Raw genomic sequence first — 19,634 nt, forward strand, 5'->3', positions numbered from 1 at the left:
ATTGTTTCAGGGTGTATATTTAAATCCTTAATCCATTTTGAGTTGATTTTAGTATACGGTGAGAGGTATGGATCTAGTTTCATTCTCCTGCATATGGATATCCAGTTATCCCAGCACCATTTGCTGAAGAGGCATTCTCTTACCCAGTGAATAGGCTTGGTGCCTTTGTCAAAGATCAGATGGCAGTAAGTGTGTAGGTTGATTTCTGGATTCTCTATTCTATTCCATTGGTCAGTGTGTCTGTTTTTATGCCAGTACCATACTGTTTTGGTTATTATAGCTTTGTAGTATAGCTTAAAGTCAGGTAGTGTTATGCCTCCAGCTTTATTTTTTTTGCTCAGCATTGCTTTGGCTATGCGTGGTCTTTTATTGTTCCATATAAATGTCTGGATAGTTTTTTCCATTTCTGAGAAAAATGTCCTTGGAATTTTGATGGGGATTGCATTGAATTTGTATGTCACTTTGGGTAGTATGGACATTTTCACTATGTTGATTCTTCCAATCCAAGAGCATGGGATATCTTTCCATCTTCTTGTATCCTCTCTAATTTCTCTCAGCAGTGGTTTGTAGTTCTCATTATAGAGATTTATCACCTCCTTGGTTAACTCAATTCCTAAGTATTTTATTTTTTTGGTGGCTATTGTAAATGGGCAGGCTTTCTTGATTTCTCCTTCTCCATGTTCACTATTGGAGAAACGAAATGCTACTGATTTCTGTGTTGATTTTGTATCCTGCTACTGTGCTGAAATCATTGATCAATTCCAACAGTTTTTTTGTAGAGGTTTTAGGCTGTTCGATATATAGGATCATGTCATCTGCAAACAGGGACAGTTTGACTTCCTCTTTTCCAATCTGGATGCCCTTTATTTCCTTCTCTTCTCTGATTGCTCTGGCTAGTACTTCCAACACTATGTTGAATAGGAGTGGTGAGAGTGGGCATCCTTGTCTAGTTCCTGTTCTGAAAGGAAAAGCTTTCAGCTTTTCCCCATTCAGGATGATATTGGCAGTGAGTTTGGCATATATGGCTTTAATTACGTTGAGATACTTTCCCTCTATACCTAACTTATAGAGGGTCTTTGTCAAGAATGAGTGCTGAACTTTATCAAATGCTTTTTCATCATCTATAGAGATGATCATATGGTCCTTGTGTTTGAGTTTATTAATAGGGTGTATCACATTTATTGATTTGCGTATGTTGAACCAACCTTGCATCCCTGGGATGAATCCCACTTGATCGTGATAAATAATGTTACGTTTATGTGTTGCTGTATTCTGTTTGCTAGTATTTTAGTGAGGATTTTTGCATCTATATTCATCAAGGATATCGGCCTATAGTTTTCTTTTTTGGTTATATCTTGACCTGGTTTTGGTATCAGGATGATGTTTGCTTCATAAAATGATTTTAGGAGATTTGCGTCCGTTTCAATCTTTTGGAATAGTTTGTAAAGAATCGGTGTCAATTCCTCTTTGAATGTTTGGTAAAATTCTGCTGTGAATCCATCTGGTCCTAGGCTTTTCTTTGTTGGGAGCCTTCTGATAACAGCTTCAATCTCCTTTATTGTTATTGGTCTGTTCAAATTTTCTACGTCTTCACGGTTCAGTTTTGGGAGCTTGTGTGTGTCCAGAAACTTATCCATTTCCTCCAGATTTTCAAATTTGTTGGCGTATAGTTGTTTATAGTAGTCTCGAATGATTCCTTGTATTTCAGATGAATCAGTTGTAATATCGCCTTTTTCATTTCTAATTTTTGTTATTTGAGTCTTCTCTCTTCTTTTTTTTGTTAGCCATGCTAATGGTTTGTCAATTTTATTTATCTTTTCAAAAAACCAACTTTTTGATTCGTTGATCTTTTGAATTGTTTTTTGGGTTTCAATTTCATTCAGTTCTGCTCTGATCTTAATGATTTCTTTCCGTCTGCTAACTTTAGGATTGGATTGTTCTTGTTTTTCTAGTTCTTTAAGGTGAAGAGTTAGGTTGTTCACTTGCCATCTTTCCATTCTTCTGAAGTGAGCATTTAATGCAATAAATTTTCCCCTCAATACTGCTTTTGCAGTATCCCACAGGTTTTGGTATGATGTATCATTGTTTTCATTAGTTTCAAGAAATTCTTTGATTTCCTCCTTGATTTCTTCTTGGACCCATATGTCATTAAGTAGAATGCTGTTTAATTTCCATGTGTTTGTATAGTTTCCAGAGTTTCGTTTGTTATTAATTTCTAGTTTTAATCCACTGTGGTCTTAGAAGATGCATGGGATAATTCCAATTTTTTTGAATTTACTGAGACTTGATTTGTGACCTAATATGTGATCTATCCTGGAGAATGATCCGTGTGCTGATGAGAAGAATGAATATTCTGAGGTTGTTGGATGGAATGTTCTGTAGATATCTGCCTATTCCAATTGGTCTAGAGTCTTGTTTAGATCTTGTGTTTCTCTACTGATTCTTTGCCTAGATGATCTGTCTAATATTGACGGTGGGGTGTTCAAGTCCCCTGCTATTATGGTATTAGTGTCTATTTCCTTCTTTAGGTCTAATAGAGTTTGTTTTATAAATCTGGCTGCCTCAACATTGGGTGCGTACATATTTATGATTGTATGTCTTCTTGATGGATCAGTCCATTTATCATTAAGTAGTGTCCCTCATTGTCTCTTTTTATGGTTTTTAGTTTAAAGTCTATTTTGTCCGATATAAGAATAGCTACTCCAGCTCGTTTTTCTTTTCTGTTTGCATGGTAAATCTTTTTCCATCCTTTCACTCTTAGTCTATGTGAATCTTTATGGGTGAGGTGGGTCTCTTTTAGGCAGCATATAGTTGGGTCCTGCTTTTTGATCCAGTCAGCCAGTCTGTGTCTTTTGATTGGGGAATTTAAGCCTTTTACATTAAGAGTTGTTATTGAAAGGTGTTGATTTATTCCTAGCATTTTATTGGTTGTTTGCTTGTCTTAGCTGTGTTTTGTTCCTTGCTTTCTGATTTACTGTTTGGTTTCTGTGTTTGTTGGTTCCTTAGGTTGTAGATAGCGTTTTTGTTTGCTTGTTTTCTCTTCATGAATGCCATTTTTATTATACTAGTGGGTTTAGATTTTTCTTGGGTTTTTATGGCAGTGTAGTTATTTTTCAGGAACCAAACCCAGTACTCCCTTGAGGATTCCTTGTAAGGGTGGTCGTGTGGTAGTGAACTCCCGCAGTTTTTGTTTGTCTGAGGAATATACTATTTGCCCTTCATTTCGAAGGATAGCCTTGCAGGGTAAAGTATTCTTGGCTGGCAATCTTTGTCTTTTAGTATTTTGAAAATATCACCCCATTCCTTTCTAGCTTCTAGGGTTTGTGATGAAAAGTCTGATGTTAGCCTGACTGGGGCTCCTTTATAGGTGATTTGACGCTTCTCTCTTGCAGCTTTTAAGATTCTCTCTTTGTCTCTGAGTTTTGCCAATTTGACTATGACATGTCTTGGAGAAGGCCTTTTTGGGTTGAATACGTTTGGAGATCGTTGAGCTTCCTGGATCTGAAGATCTGTGATTTTTCCTATACCTGGGAAGTTTTCTGCCACTATTTTGTTGAATATATTCTCAATGGATTCTCCATTTTTCTCCCCTTCTGGACTACCCATGACTCGGATATTTGAACGCTTACGGTTGTCTGATATCTCTCTCAGATTTTCTTCAATGTCCTTGATTCTTTTTTCTTTCTTTTTGTCTGCTTGTGTTATTTCAAACAGCCCATCTTCAAGTTCAGAGGTTCTCTCTTCAACTTCGACAAGCCTGCTGGTTAAACTCTCCGTTGTGTTTTTTATTTCGCTGAATAACTTCTTCAGTTCAGCAAGTTCTGCTACATTTTTTTTCAGGACATTGATTTCCTTGTACAATTCCTCTTTCAGATCCTGTATACTTTTCCTCATTTCATCATGATGTCTAGCTGAGTTTTCTTGTATCTCATTCAGTTTCCTTAGAATTATCACTCGAAATTCCTTGTCAGTCATTTCAAGGGCTTCTTGTTCTATAGGATCTAGAGTTTGAGATTTATTAACTTTTGGTGGTGTACTTTCTTGATTTTTTGTATTTTTGGCATCTTTTTTTTTTATGTTTATTCATTGTGGCAGGGGGTTTCACAGTCCACCGGTTTGAGACTAATGACTAACTAGGATGTTGCTGTGGTTGCCAATTTCGTATGGCTCCTTCTGTGACTGCTCAGTTGGCCTCTAGTGCCTTGTGTGTGTGGTTGCCTAGGGTCTTGGGCTTCTCCGGGGAGCCACCTTTCTGGTCACCTTGGACTCTGCTGGGCTGGTGGATCATGTACCACAGGGTGTGTGATCGCTGTTGAGCTTTCACTTCCTGTGCAGGGCTTCTCCCTGTTCCGTGTGCTCTGGCCCAGGCTGTTGGATCGTGCAGTGGCGACCCCACAGGGTGTGTGGTTTCTGTCGAGTCTCCGCCTCCCTGGCCGCACATCTCCCCACTCTGTGCGCACTGTGCTGGGCTGGGGCGTGTCTTCTGCAACCCTCATCTATCAGCTGGGCCTTCAAGACCCTGCTCAGCACCGCCTCGCCCAGGAAGTCTACCAGGTTTCTGGTAGGCACAGACGACCGGTCGCTCTGGGTCCCTCTGTAGCACTGTGTAGATCTTTCTCGGGACTTGTTCACCTTTGTATCCCCCTGGCATAGACCGAATCTAGCACCCACCTGCAGCCAGCTGTCCAGCAGGTTCAAGCGGACCTGGGAAGTTTCCTACCACACTATTCCCAACCAGAAATTGGTTAGGCTTTTTTCCGATCTGGTGGCCGCAGAAATGGTATCTGCCTCCCAGTAACAGGAAGTTTACCGGGTGCCGGAGTCCAGGGTGTGGTGGTGTGACAGTCGGCCCTGCCCGTACTTCCTTGCCCTCCCGACACTGGCCGGGGACGCCCCACGCCACCAGCCCCACCAGTGAACCGTGGAGGGAGTGGGAGGGGAGGCCGGCCCACAGGCTCCGGAAAGCCCCACACCGGGCCAAGCAAGTGGGAATGCTCAGTGACAGCCAAGCCGGGCGGAGCTGCCAGCACCTGGAAAAATGGAGGCTGCCCCGGGGCGGTGAGTGGACCGGTGATTCAGGCGGGAGCTGGGTGGGCGTCAGCTCCCCGAACAGGGCTGGGCCAGGTGTCACTCACAGGGCTGTGCCAGGTCGGGCGCTCACTCTCTGCCTCTGGTTTGTCACCTTCCCCATTCTCGGCCGCTGCCGCCTCGGGCTGTTCAGTCGCAGCGCGGCTCGGGCGCTCCCAGGAATCTTCTTTAATGCCAGCCTGAAACCTTGAATCCTGAATAGGGCAGCTGGCCACCTTCAGCGCGGCCCCGGCCCCCGGGATCCTGTCTGCATCCACAGCAGTCCTGGCGCCGTGTTCCCTGTTTAGAGACTCACTTTTGTAGCTGAGAAACAGTTCTTTTCCTGTTCCACACTTCAAAGCTGTTGCCTGTAAATGAGGCAGCCTCTCCTGCCGGGGGCAAAGTGGCGGTCACCCCCCACGACCGGCCAGCAGCTGCCGTCCTCCCTTAAGAGATGGCAAGAGGAAGGTCCACAAGTTTCTCGGCTGCCTGAGGCCCAGTGGCCGCCTTTTCCACCTCAGCTACTCCGTGCCAACCGCCGCAGCCACCGCCATCTTGAAACCCTCTATTTCCATTTTAATTGTATCTTCAAAATCATAAAATAGAAGTGTATTTTCTTTTTAGTTTCTAAACTCAGGACATTAAGTGAGCATCTTTTAGCTACTGAGTTCTAAATTCAATGTTGTAAGGAACATAGCCACTTATTCTTTGATATTAAATTTTGTACAAATTTACTGAGACTAACTGTGCTGTTCAAATCACCTATATCATCCCTTTTATTTATTTATTGTGCCTCCTTGGTTTATCGGTTTCTAAGAGAAATGTGTTAACATTCTTCTACCTATTTGTGATACTGTGATATAAGAAATACTATACGTTTGGTCTATGCTGCTAGTTACTGAGACAGAGCTCCTAAAACCCTTGCAGAGAGAAGTGTTAGGAGAATCTTTTGTTTTAATATTTGGTCTTTGGCCCTTGTTCCTTACACAGAACTCCTAAGACCTTTGCACTTTCCTGAGTGATAGGAGTGTCTGACACAAGCTCCTAAATCCATTGGCATTTCCTGGGAGATAACAGCATTTTTGTTCCAATGAGGCAATTTTTGGTGGGCTCCTGAATAGTCTCAGGATGGGGCTGGTTGCCAGGGGAACAAACCAAGTAATTAGAGAGTTGGAATTTTCAGTCCCAACTCTCAACCTCTAGGGAGGAAAGAGGGGCTGAAGGTTGAGTTGATCACCATTGGTGAATACTTTGATCATGCTTACATAACAAAGCCGCCAAAAAAAACCAAAAGAACTGAGTTTATAGAGTTTCCAGGTTGCTGAACATGGGGCATGGAAGCTCTGAGCCCCACCCCTATACCTTTACCCTATGCATCTCTTCATCTGTCTGTTCATCTGAATCCTTTGGAATATTCTTTATAATAAACTAATAAATGTGTTTCCCTGAGCCGTCCTAGCAAATTAATCAAACCCAAGGAGGTGGCAGTAGGAACCATAATTTACAGCCAATTGGTCAGAAATATAGGTCTCAACCTGGGACTTGTGACTGGAATCTGAAGTGGTGGGCAGCCTTATGGCACTGAGCCTCTAATCTGTGGGATCTGATGCAATCTCCAGGTAGATAGTGTCAGAACTGAGTTAAGTTATAGGACAACCAGCTGGTGTCTGCTGGAGAATTGCTTGGTGTGTAGGGAAAATACCCACACACTTCTGGCCACAGAAGTTTTCTGTATTGTAAGAATACAGTACAAAAAACCAAGTTTGTTTTTACTTCAGACTATTCCATTACATTTTTGCTTTATATATTTTGAGGCTATATTGTTAGGTTCATACAGTATTGTTTATTGCCAGTGACCTGTCTCTTTAATCATTAAGGGCACTGTTTGTACCTTTACTTCAAATACAGTAGCATTTAAAATATAATTGATTTCCAATAATATGGTGCTTTTTGTTTGTCTGTCTATTTGTTTGTTTTTTTAATGTTGTCTTAACCCAATTTTTAGGCCCAGGTTAGAGGCTGGTCAGTTCCTCTTATTAAACAGCAGATCCATACCCCCAACAATTTCTCTTATCAGCTCTGACACTCTGGGCCATTATGCATCCACCCTAACTGCTCCACAGCCAGATACCCTACAAGTTTAGACAGCTCCCATGCACTGGAGTCCACAAAAGTATTCAAATTAGCCAATCCACAGGTAGCCCAAGAAACCCAGCCAACCTCACCCTCCTTGCCATATATACACTGCTCCCTACAGGGGCATTTTGCTGTTAACCTGTCCTCTAGTACAATTCCTTACGTGGCCTTACATGGTGGCTTTCTCTAATGTAAATAACAACAAGTTATGCATTTCATCTAAACATGAATAACAAAGAAATGTTTATTTCATCTAAAGACAAATACTAAAGAGTTGTGCATTTCATTCAAAGAGGAGACATCCATTTCGTTACTGTGTTGTTTCCAGCCATCAAAAAATCTTTAAATCTTATAAGCACACATCGGTGGGGTAGATTAGTTCCACAGGTCATATAAAAACCCAGTTTCCTTCCATCTCCTATTCCACAGGAGTTTTCTTGGGGGGAAAGTTATTTTTACCTATTTTGCACAAGATTCATGTTTTCTTCAATTAAGATTGTCAATCATCATCTCTTCAAATAGTGCCTTTTCCTATTTCCCTCTGTTTGGAAATTGGCATATACATATTTATACATCTGTCAACACTGACAGAAAAGCCAGTTATCTTTTTAATGCTTTGGTATTACTGAAGAAAAAGCCACTCCTACCCTAAAACAGTGATAATTTGTGGGCGTAAATTCCAGGAACATTAAAATAAAAGAGTAGGTATCCCAAAATATTAAAATAGTTTGTCTACGGGGAGGAGTTACTCTGTTAGAGTGCTACAGGTGACACATGCAAGTGTATTCAATACTAAAAACTTTCGTACAGGGATTTCAAGATTTCAGGGAAAAAATGGATAATTCATGTCATACTAATAAAAAAAATCACACACTTTGCCAGATCCAGGATACTGCAACTAAATGAAAAACAACAGCCATTTTTCAATATGATTGGACAGCAAATAATATAACTTGATTTAACATGCTTATAGAAGGCCTTTTTAGATTTTTAAGTGAGCCAAGTAGAATTTTCATATGGTAAAAAGAAAAGTACTAAACTCTTCCCTTTAAGATTTCTCAGTCAGTCAACATGGAGACACCTAATGATAATAAATGAATTTCTGAACTCAAAACCAATATGCTCAAAGAATGTTATTAGCAGATCAAATATTTGAATACTAACTTGAGCACTTAATCTTATCATCAGTGACTTCATTCTCATGGCAGCTGAGAATCTAAGGCCAATAGTAAGTAACAGACTCAAAATTATACCAATGCTGCTGAGAAATGACTAAGGAACAATTAAAAATAGATAACTTAGGAAACAGATCAATTAGGAAAGATGGAGAAATGTCTCAGTGACTACATCTCACTAGTCATACTGAACAGATATAGTATGAATTAATCTAACATTTCATAATGAGGTGTAATTTAGAAGGACCAGTTTAAAAGATAAAATTCAGTCATTCACATGATAAGTTTTATTAAACATGATAACTCTAAATTTATTCAATAACAGTCATATATCCAACAAAAATATCTTGATTCCTATATATTTGCATTACGAAATTCAGTATATTGTAAATGACAGGTAAAGAAAGCAAACAACAGTGGGCAGTAAATAAGGTAACCATTAACTACATGTGGCTATTGAACACTTGCCTTGTAGCTAGTCGGAACTGAGATGGGCTTTCAAGCATAAAATGCATATCAGATTTTGAAGATTTAGCACAAAATAAAGAATGTAAAATATTTGCTTAATAAACTTTTATATTTATTGCATGTTGAAATATTATAAATGTACTGCATTAAATAAAATATTATTTCAACTTTATCTTTTTTTAAAAATGTGGCTACTAGAAATTTTTAAATTACATATGTGGCTCACATTATATTTCTACTGGACAGCACAACTATAGAGGCTGGAAAAGAAATATATACTTGCCCAGCCTCCCCAATCAACTGGAAATGGCCTTATAATAGCTGTGATCCATAAGACATGAGCAGAAGTACGCTGGGAACTTCTAATATTTCTGATAAAAAGGGCTATGTCTGATGAAAAGCAGCTAACACACCCTTTTTATCAACCTTCCCCCTTCTTACTAGCATTTTTTATAGAGCAGCCATTTTGAGGTAATAACAAAACTGACAAACCAAGCACTTAGCCATCTCCAGGTAACTCATGATATGAGAAAAATAAGCACCTTTTCATTTAAGCCAACTTAGTCATCCCAAACAGATATAAGAAGAGTTAATCTATCATTTCATAATGAAGTATAATTTAGAAGGGCCAGGTCAAAAGAGAAATTTCAGTTATTCATATGATAAGCTTTACTAAGTATGACAACTCTAAATTTATTCAATAACAGCCATATAGCCAACAAGAATTACAAAAGCATTTTTACATAAATACTTGAGAATTTGATTTTAGTTAAAAATATATATATACTAATTTGCTTGTGAAATCAATGAAATGACAGCAATCTCAAGGCAATAGCTGAATTCTAAGAACGTCTTAACTGTACTGTTCAAATATGGGTATAAATATTCGGCAAAAAAATCATTTATAGCAACGCTGATATTATAACTGCAACATAGTCAGTCCAATAAGCCTAAATGTCCAAGCAAAGCCATGGCACACAACAGGTATTCACTAAATATTTGAGAATAAACGAAAAGCAGGCATTTGGATGCACATTTCTGACACATGGTATCAAACCTTAGGTAGCCATTAAATGTGTTCTATATAATGTTTAAATGTGGGAAAATGTTTGCAGCATATTCAAGGTTTTTTTTAAATGAGGTTAAAAAATACATTAGGACTCCTGGGTTAATTGACCTTACGGTATGACTAAATAGCAGGACAAAAGAGTTATTTAGGGGAAGGGATACAAGTATAAAGTTACATTAAAAAATAATTACTAATGGGAATTCAATTCACAAAATGGCAGAGAAAAGACCTCAGAAAATATAATCATTCACAAAAGTAATAAGAACATCAAAATCAACTTTTTCAGAACTGTGAAAATTAAACAAAACTTGCAACAGTCCAAGGGGCATTTAATCAAGGAAAAATGGCTGAAATCTCAGTAAGTAAAGTGAGCTTTGGGGTGTATTAAATTGTTCTGTTAACAACCTTTTCTCCACAGCTCTGAGACAGACTTGAATATCAACAGCCACACAATCATAGTAGTCATGAAAACCAGCAGACTAGCAATCACCAGAAGGGACAAAACAGGTTTAGAATTCACCAAAATAACCATTTCAGTAGACTGTTACTATATGAACTGCCTTGCAGCTCCTTGGACCCAGCGATTCAGAGCTATTCTTTAAATGACCTGACTCAGCTTACTCAAATGCAAATGGTCTTTTCTCTAGGCATATATTGAAAACAATCAGTGGTGATTATTTAAACTTGCAGCTGCCTAAAAAAATTTTTTTTCTTAAAACTGGGGAGTGAGATGTCCATGGGAGGCTTTGAAAGCTCTGATATATTCCTGAGAAGTCAGAAGGCTATGCACAGATGTAGTGCTGTGCCCATATGAGAAAAGCACTGAGATATTAATCTCATACTTCCAGCTGAACTTGAGGCTCTACAAAAGCAAGAAGTGAAAGCCAAGGCAGAGTTGTGCACTGCATGTGAAAGCTTTCAAGTTATGTCCCAAACACAAACAAGAGACCTCTGCAAAGGCTGGGAGACTGCTGGTTCAAAGCATTTAAGTAAATCTCTGTGCAGTCATTAACTGACCACTAAGCTAACTGAGCAAAGACAGCAATGGCCACATATAACAAAGAATACAGAATTTGCAGAAATTTTTCAGGAAAGATGCTAAACAGACAGACGACACCACAAATACAAACATTAGCAACACCAGACCTTGGAGGATGGGGATCTGATTTTCAGAGCTGATACATTACATTAGTTAAAATGTCCAGTTTTAACAGCAAAAAAATGACATGCAAATAAATAAGAAATTATGGCCCATATACCTGAAAAAAAGAAATTAATGGAAACCTTCCCTGATAAGCCCAAATGCCGGACTTACTAGACAAAGACTTTAAATCAATTATTTTAAATATGCTCAAAGATAGTTTTTAAAAAAATGTTCAAAGAACTAAAGAAACCCCTGAGAAAGATGTCTCACCTAACAGACAAAATCAACAGACTCCTGACTACTCAGAAATAATCTCTACCGCTCTCTGACCATCTACTACACTCTACCTATAAACACCTTATAGTTCTTCCTCAATCACAGCAAGCACACTCAATCTGGATGGCATTACACTTTCTATTCCATCCACCTGGAGTCTTCTTTTGCAGACATGTGCATAACTTCTTTCCTTATTTCATTCAGGTCTTTGCTCAAATGCCCTTTTTTTAAAAGGCCTGTCCTGATAAATCTTACTTTAAACAGTTTCTTTATTTTATATTTTTTCCCTTATACTCTTTTTTAAAAAATTTACATATCACTAACTGACATTATACTTTTAAATATTTATTCTGTTTTCCCCACTATAGTGTGGACTTCATGATGTTACAGAATAATCTCTTTTTTCACTGCTATATTCTCTCTTTGGCCATGGTAGAAACTCAAATATTTGTCAAATATTTGCATGATTCAGGCAAGGAGGCATGAATAAATGAAGGTATCTATACGTGAATAAATCTGTAAACCTTGGGTCCCATTGGCTACTTTCATGGCTAGAACATGATTTTGCCACATGACATGTGTGTCACTCATATCTGTACAGGTTAAACAAAGACTTACTGTCAGTGTAGAGAAGGGACTCTTAAGTCAGTGTACTCAGTTTAAGTCCCAGCCGTGCCACTGACTACATGTGTGACCTTGAACAAGCCACTTAATTATTCTCTGCATTACTTGTCATTTGTAAAATAGAAATAGTAACTAACACTTGATGGTGTTAATATAAAGATTAAGTGAGTTCATATATATGCAAAACACTTTGAATTATGACAGCACATAAGTGTTATATAAATGTTAGCCATTATTATTATTGCTACATATAATTTTGGAAACAAGGACAATGATATCTTGCTATTTTTAAAGAAAACCATCTATAAGTAGTTTTGAGCAACTTACTCATTTTCCTGTGTAAATTGCTGATAAGCAGAAGCTAAGAATACCTTATAATGAAGAGATTTGTTCCAACTATAAAAACAAAAACCCCTCAAGATCAGTCTAATAACCACTTCACATTAGAAGGTACACTGTACAATGCTAAAGTATCCATACAATAAATAGAATCCAGAAAAAAATTGCTACTATTTTAAAAAGAAAACATGCATAAAAAACAAAAGTCAAAACTCAGTAAATAATAATAGGATAAATAAAATGCCTTTCTTTAAAATAAAAGTCTCAGTGTATAAGGAAGAAAAACCACATGTTAAAAAATCTCTCTAATAAAGTTCGACTAGAAACTATTACTAAGTACAGTAGGCTGGATCCCATTCATACCTAACTCCCAGGATCTAATCCCCTGTGCCCCTGATACGCCAAATAGTCTAACTTGTATAATAAATAGGATATTGTAAAGTGATGGAATGTGACTTCTGAGGGTAGGTCATTATAAAATTGTACTTCTATCTTGCTCTCTTGGATTACCCACTCTGGAGTGAGTCACCTGCCATGTTGTGAGGACATTCAAGCAGCTCTCCTGTTATAGCCAGGGAGAAATTGGAGGCCTCCTACCAATGAGTGAGCAATCCTAAAAGTGAGATTTCCAGCTTCAGTAAAGCCTTCAGATAACTGTTGAAACAACTGACATCTTCAGTGCAACTTCATGAGACCTTAAGTCAGCAACACCCTGCTTAGCTGCTCCCAGATTCCTGACCCACAGACTATGAAATAATAAATGTTTATTCTTCTAAGCCACTAAGTTCTGAGGTAATTTGTTACACAGCAATAGATAATTAATAAAATAAGGAAGAAATTCCATGTGTCATCAATCTGAAAGATGATACACTTGGAAAGACCTCCTAGATTAGATAGTAAAAAATATCTTTGCAAAATAAAAAGTACATGACACACAGTAAAGGGAACTTCCCCAGGTCTCATATCAAACAAGCACCTACTGTTTTCTACAGTATTTTTATTATAAGGCTTGCAATCTAAATTTGCTCTAAAGAGCTGACCAAGCAACTGTCTGGCCATTCCTGAACAAACAAACTTTCATCCACAAAAGTAACACTCAAACATATTTACCTAGGAAACCGGAGCATGCATGACCATTTGCCAAACTTTTATCAATACAACTGACTCTACAGACCATCCAAAATAGTATCCTCAACTAATGCTTATTTCCACTTAAATTTCAAGTTTATAAAACGAATATCTGAGGTTTTTTTCCTAAAATGACATGACACCATGACTAATAACCCATGATTAAAGGGAACCAAAATTGGAGTCATGTGACAGCATGACCCCAAAGAAGGCCCATTAGACCCCATACAAGTAGTTTCTCCACTTAAATGTACAGAGTTAGCTCACAGAACTTACCAAAGCAACAAATAATTAACAGGCTTTAATACATTAATTAAAAGTAAATGCAAATCCATAATATAGGAAGGGAAGACAAAATTTTAACCTTTAAATCTTCACTTTCAAAGTATTCTCCAAAATTTACAGTTGTAGGGTCACCAAAATCTAGAAAATCCCTCCTTTATGAAAGAACTATGAGTCTTTTCATGTAATGAGGGTATTCCATAAACAGCAAGAAAAAATTATCTTAAATGCAAAACAAAATCTCATTGTTACACAAATTTGAGGAAGGTTCTTTGATCTTAAATAAATTAAGTTTCTTGGAAAACATTTCTAAATGACTCCTTTCTTGTTTCTTTCAGTCTTTCAGGAAATTTATTTACGCAGAATGTCATAAAATGAGACATGGAATGCCATGTAGCAGTTCATTACTCTGCCCCCATCCAACAGAAGTACTAACTTAGGTGAGCTTTATATTTAGGTGTAAGTTTGACATGTATTATGGGTTTCTCTCTAGATAAAGAAAAGAAAGCAAACAGTACCAGGGCAGGACCACAGAACTCTCCCTCTTTCACAATTTTTATTTTTAATAAAAAATCAGTATCTGTGAGTGTGCACAGTAAGACTTTATAGACTTTTAAGACTTTTGAAGACTGAGTACTCAGGTAACACAATACATCTGTGTGGGCAATAAAATATTTTAGAAAATTAGCATATACTACTGTCTGTGCTCTTTCCCAGCAAAGTTCATCACCATAAATGTTGGCACTTAGTATGTTCACAGAACCATACTAATGGGTGCACATGACCTTTAAGACAATAGCCCTCTCCTTAAGGAACTAAAGTGTGATACAAAGTTTACAAAAACAAGAGAATCAGTGAAGATACAATGATGTGTGGCAAAAAGGTTTATTTTTTAAAAAAGTGCAGACAATATAATATACATATCACATTGTGTGTGTGTGTGTGTGTCTGTGTGTGTGTGTGTGTGTGTATACGAGGGGCCTTCAAAAAGTTCATGGGAAGATTCGCATTATCTTTTTTTTCTGCATTATCTTTTAATTCCATTTTTCCACGAACTTTTTGAAGCACCCTCATATATATGTGTATCTCCAAATTCTGCATTCTTTAATTCTAAGAAAAAATAAAAATTGTGGCAGATCAGAAGGAAAGGAGTGGTAACAACACTTCCTTCTCAGGTTTTTGGATTGCCCTAAGATGTGAATGTGACTAGGGACTGAAGAAGAGTTGGGGCTATGAACTTGCCAATCCAGAGTCTAAGGTACAATTAGAAAAGAAAATGGCTCCATGTTACACCACCTTTCAAAGAATTAAATTCTCTGAAATTAAAAGGAGCTCCATCCACTGAAAGATTCTACACAGACCCATTTATTGCCTCTCCATGTGAGCCCTGACACATTATGCAGAATCTCAAAGGAAAAGACCATAAGCAGCAATGACACATTTTATTATTCTAGGATTTTTAAGTGTACATCATGTTGAAGGCTATTGATATTAGTTACATAAAATTTTATATGTACCAAATAAAAACTATATGGCCAAGAAAAAAACATAAGTTAAAAAAAAAAAAAAGTTTAAGAAGGAAATAAAAATTGCTTAAGTATACATAAACCATATAAAAAAGAATGCGAAGGTTAAAGCAATATAATATTTATGAAAAATGGCAGTTGACAAATGAAGATTTAAAACAAATTATGATAGATGCCAAGAAATCAAAAAATGAAATTTAAAAATTAAAATAAAATAAAATACCAAATAAAACAAAGCCACCAACAGCTAAGGCAATTTCACCACTACCATTTTACCTCAAGGAACATTAGTATGAAATCACCTGCCACCAACAATGTTAGTTGCCATTTATTATAAATGGTTATCATACTGTTGCACTGGAACCTAGGATACTTCTCCCAGTGCTTTGGAGCTTCCATGGGTGGAAAGAAACAAGAAGTTAAATGGGCTGGTTCTAGAAGCTCTCCTCTCCTCAGTCACAGTCGCACCTATTTTATTCGCTTCATACTTTAGGATGCTACTTAAGGTTGGTCTGAAACAGGAGTTCCTCAGCTCTTCTCCCACCCAAAATACTTAAATACTACTGTTTCACAATATTATAAAAACTAAAAAGTATTTGGATGAAATAAAAACATGGAATTCTCTGGTGAATTAAATAGATGAAACCATAATTGGGTATTATTAATTTCTTATTATCACTATTTCTTCATAATTTATCTTCCCTTCCAAATAGACTTGACAGTGTACGAGATATAAACTAGTACAATATTAGGATGTATACGACTATAAATTATTAGAGGGCAGGACTACATGTACCTATTTCATAGCACCCTTAGCACAGTCCAGTGATGACTTTGGTGTTTAGTATGTGATGTAATTGTTCCTCCCTGCATGGATCAGGATAGGAACAGGAACAAGTATACACAGCAAACCTAATCTTTCATGGAGTTCTCACTGTATGTACCACCTCAATAATGAAAGCTTTTCTGCTCCCACTGTGGCACATTTTAAAATGCATCAGCATGTGAGCTTGTGTTTTTGTTCAAGTATTTGTGCCTATGAAAAAAATGTTTCTCAACTTTGGGATATAAATTCTTTATAATTCAATAAAAATAAGAACATCGTATTTGTCTTTTGAAAACCATGAAGAACCCTACTGAGGTCCTACAAATAAAAGCAATACAATACGATAAAAGTTTCTTTTTACTTTTAAAAGGATGGGTTACAAAAAGCAATGATGTGAGGAAAAAAAAAAAAGCCATAATAACTCTGAGAAAATCTGCAAATGCTATTTCACTCTCATTGTTACTCAAATTTTCTGAAAGTTACACATTTTTATTTTAGATAACTTCAATTAGAGCCTCCACAGAAGTAGTTTTACAACCTGCTGTATATTATGTTCATTTTGAAAGTCCATTGCATTGAAAATACATATAAAGACTTTTTGACCCAACATCCAAAATCTAGTATCTGATTACACGAATTTAAAAATAATAGATTTTTATAAAATTAAAAAGTTTTTTAAAGTAAAAATTCTTTAACCTCAGATAAAATTTAGTAGTACAGAATCTGGGAAAATCATACCTCATCAGTGTTGTATATAATCTGGAGTCCTGAGGAAATCATTTCCACAAGATAAAGGAGATAGAGTGACACTGCATTTATCTGAAACAGCAACAGTAAAAGGTTAAAGGAAATAACAAAAATATTATGCTATGAAATTAAATGTGGAATTAGTTCATAATAAAATCCTAGCTTTGTATGTAAAATTCTAAAATCTTCCAGTTCATTGTGAAGGGTAACACTTGAGTAGGGAAATGGCTACAAACAGAATTGTTAGCAACTATTTCTACAACATTTGTTTTCTAAGATTTATTTTCAAACTATGGGTCTAAAGTACTCCTACTGTGGAATAGTTTTGCACCATAGGCAGCTATGTAATGTCAATGCATCTCAAATATATGAAAATGAAAAAGTTATTTGGCAAGCAAGACATTATGACCACACCAGTACACCATAAACAATAGGCAGTGCATTTTGAAAACGGCCATATTCAGAGAATACAGTCATAATAGTCATATTTAGAGAATATAGAATTTATGTAACCTGCAGAAACATTAATTTTAATCAACGGCATAGCATACAATTTAAAATATACTTACGAACAAATTAGTTTTATGAACAAATGAGGTATTCTTTTATTATATGATCTAAACAAAAATAACAAGGACAATAATATCTACTTTAACAAAAAAAGATTCTCACAAAATCTTGAATGAAATGTGTAAATTGTCTCAGGTAAAGAAGCAGGAAACATACATGCTACAAAATGGACAATCCTCTTGTGATGGTCAGTTTCAGGTGTCAACTTGACCGGATAAAGGGATACCTAGATAGCTGGTAGAGCATCATTTCTGGGTGTGTCTGTAGGGTGTTTCCAGAGAAGACTGGGTGGGTAAGATCCACTCTTAATGAGGGTGGCACAATCTAATTGGCTGGGGCCCAGATAAATCAAAAAAGCAGAGGAATGGTAAATTCTTGCTCTCTCATCTAGAGTGGAGACACCCTTCTTCTTCTGCCCTTTGACATCACAATTCCAGGTTCTCTGACTTTTGGACTCCAGGATTCACACCAGTGGCCCCCAGGGCTCCAAGAGTTACACAGGCAGCTTCTCTGGTTCAGAGGCTTTCAGACTCAGACTGAGCCACGCTACAGGCATCCCTGGTTCTCCTGCTTGTAAATGGCCTACTATGGAACTTCTCAGACTCCATAATTGTGTGAGCCAATTCTCCTAATAAATTCCTTCTTATATATTTACATATATTTACACACACACACACACACACACACACACACACACACACACTCACACACACTATATCCTATTGGTTCTGTTTCTAGGGAGAACCTGAAAGAACCTGACTAAGAACACTTTAAAAACATTACATTAAATGAAAGAAGCCAGTCATAAAAGATCATATATTGTATGATTCCATTTACATGAAATGTCAAGAATAGGCAAATCCACAGAGACAGAAAGTAGACTGGTAGTTGCATAAGGCTAGAGGGCTTCAGGAGATAACAGGAAGTGCTAATGGACATGTTTCTTTTGGGGGTGATGAAAACATTCTAAAATTGATGTGATAACAGTTACACAACTCTACGAGTATTTTAAAACCATTTAATTGTATTCTTTACATAGGTGAATTATATGTTATATGAATTATATCTCAAGCTGTTAATTAATTAATTAAGGCAGTGAAAATTTTTAACTTATTCAGGAAACTGTCAACCTGAGTTAAAAACAAACAGCAAGCTGTAATTTTGTTCTCATACAATTCTAACACAGAAGATTATTACCCTCTGACAGCCTTGGTAGCTTATTCTATCCTAGATTTTCTTCCAACCCTTAATGAGTAACTGATGGAAAGTTGGGGCAGAAAATTATTAATGCCCTGAAAGCCTTGGAAAAAGCAGCCCATGTGCGACCAGAGTCTGGCACTGCTGGTGGCCCTCTCAGAAAACAGGCCTGCCCTGGCTGTCTCCTGACTTCCTTGCACTCAGAATTCAGTGAATATCAGGGCCTTGTTGAGGTCCAAGTGAAAATATAGTATTCCAAGTGAAGATAGAGGGTTTAGGTTTTTTCAACTGACATAAACTTTGAGTGACCTTCCACTCAAATATTTTCTTACATCACTAACACTGGCCTGTCAGAAACAACTTCAAAAAAATTTCATTCCTGTGGACAATCATTTACAGGAACACCATAAGAGCTCTGTGCTCTGACTTTTAGGATGTTTCTGTGAGAAAATGTAAATGGTAAATTGTAAAGGGATTGTCAAATAACAGGATAACCAACATTTATTTAATGCCTAATAAGTGCGGGACACTGAGCTTAAATTCTCAAGTACAGAAATAAATGACCCTGTTATCTTCTGAAACCTTGTTTCAGATAGTAACTATATTTATCAAAGCAAAAGCCACATAAAATCTAATTACATTATACAGAGATAAGGTTAAGGTTGAGAAACTACATATTCATATAACACTAATTCTCCAAGGCACTGTTTACAAATAAGTACAAGAGTTTCTGTTGCATAGAAATGGGGGTACTGCACTTTCTGTGTTTGGAGGTGACCTACTGAAGTAAAAGATTTCAGATCTCCAGAGAGAGGGACCATAGAAAGGAGATAACCTTATTTTCATAAGGAATATATTAATAATAAGTATTCAGTCTAAAGATAGCAAAACCAAATGCTGAACAGGAAGAAAATCCATTAAAGATAAATAGCATATAGCATATATAATATTTGTATCCTAGAAACAAACCAAGATGTCCAGCTAAAAACAATACACAGTTGTGAGAGGAAAAAAAAAAAAAACACAAAACGTAAAATTCACAGTGTATTCTTAGCATAGA

At 37.0% G+C, this 19,634-nt stretch overlaps 1 protein-coding gene across 4 annotated transcripts in view; it reads right to left on the reverse strand.

Annotated features, from left to right (window-relative positions):
- PHKB (phosphorylase kinase regulatory subunit beta) overlaps positions 1 to 19,634 on the reverse strand; it is a 217,241-nt gene that overhangs the window by 149,773 nt on the left and 47,834 nt on the right. For all 4 annotated transcript variants that reach the window (XM_063110493.1, XM_063110492.1, XM_063110494.1 and 1 more), the window contains one exon: positions 16,799 to 16,879. In XM_063110493.1, coding sequence (XP_062966563.1) covers positions 16,799 to 16,879 — 81 coding nt within the window. The remainder of the gene's footprint in view (positions 1 to 16,798; positions 16,880 to 19,634) is intronic.

Source organism: Cynocephalus volans, chromosome 10 (assembly GCF_027409185.1).
Source record: "Cynocephalus volans isolate mCynVol1 chromosome 10, mCynVol1.pri, whole genome shotgun sequence".
In the NCBI taxonomy this organism is placed as follows: Eukaryota; Metazoa; Chordata; class Mammalia; order Dermoptera; family Cynocephalidae; genus Cynocephalus; species Cynocephalus volans.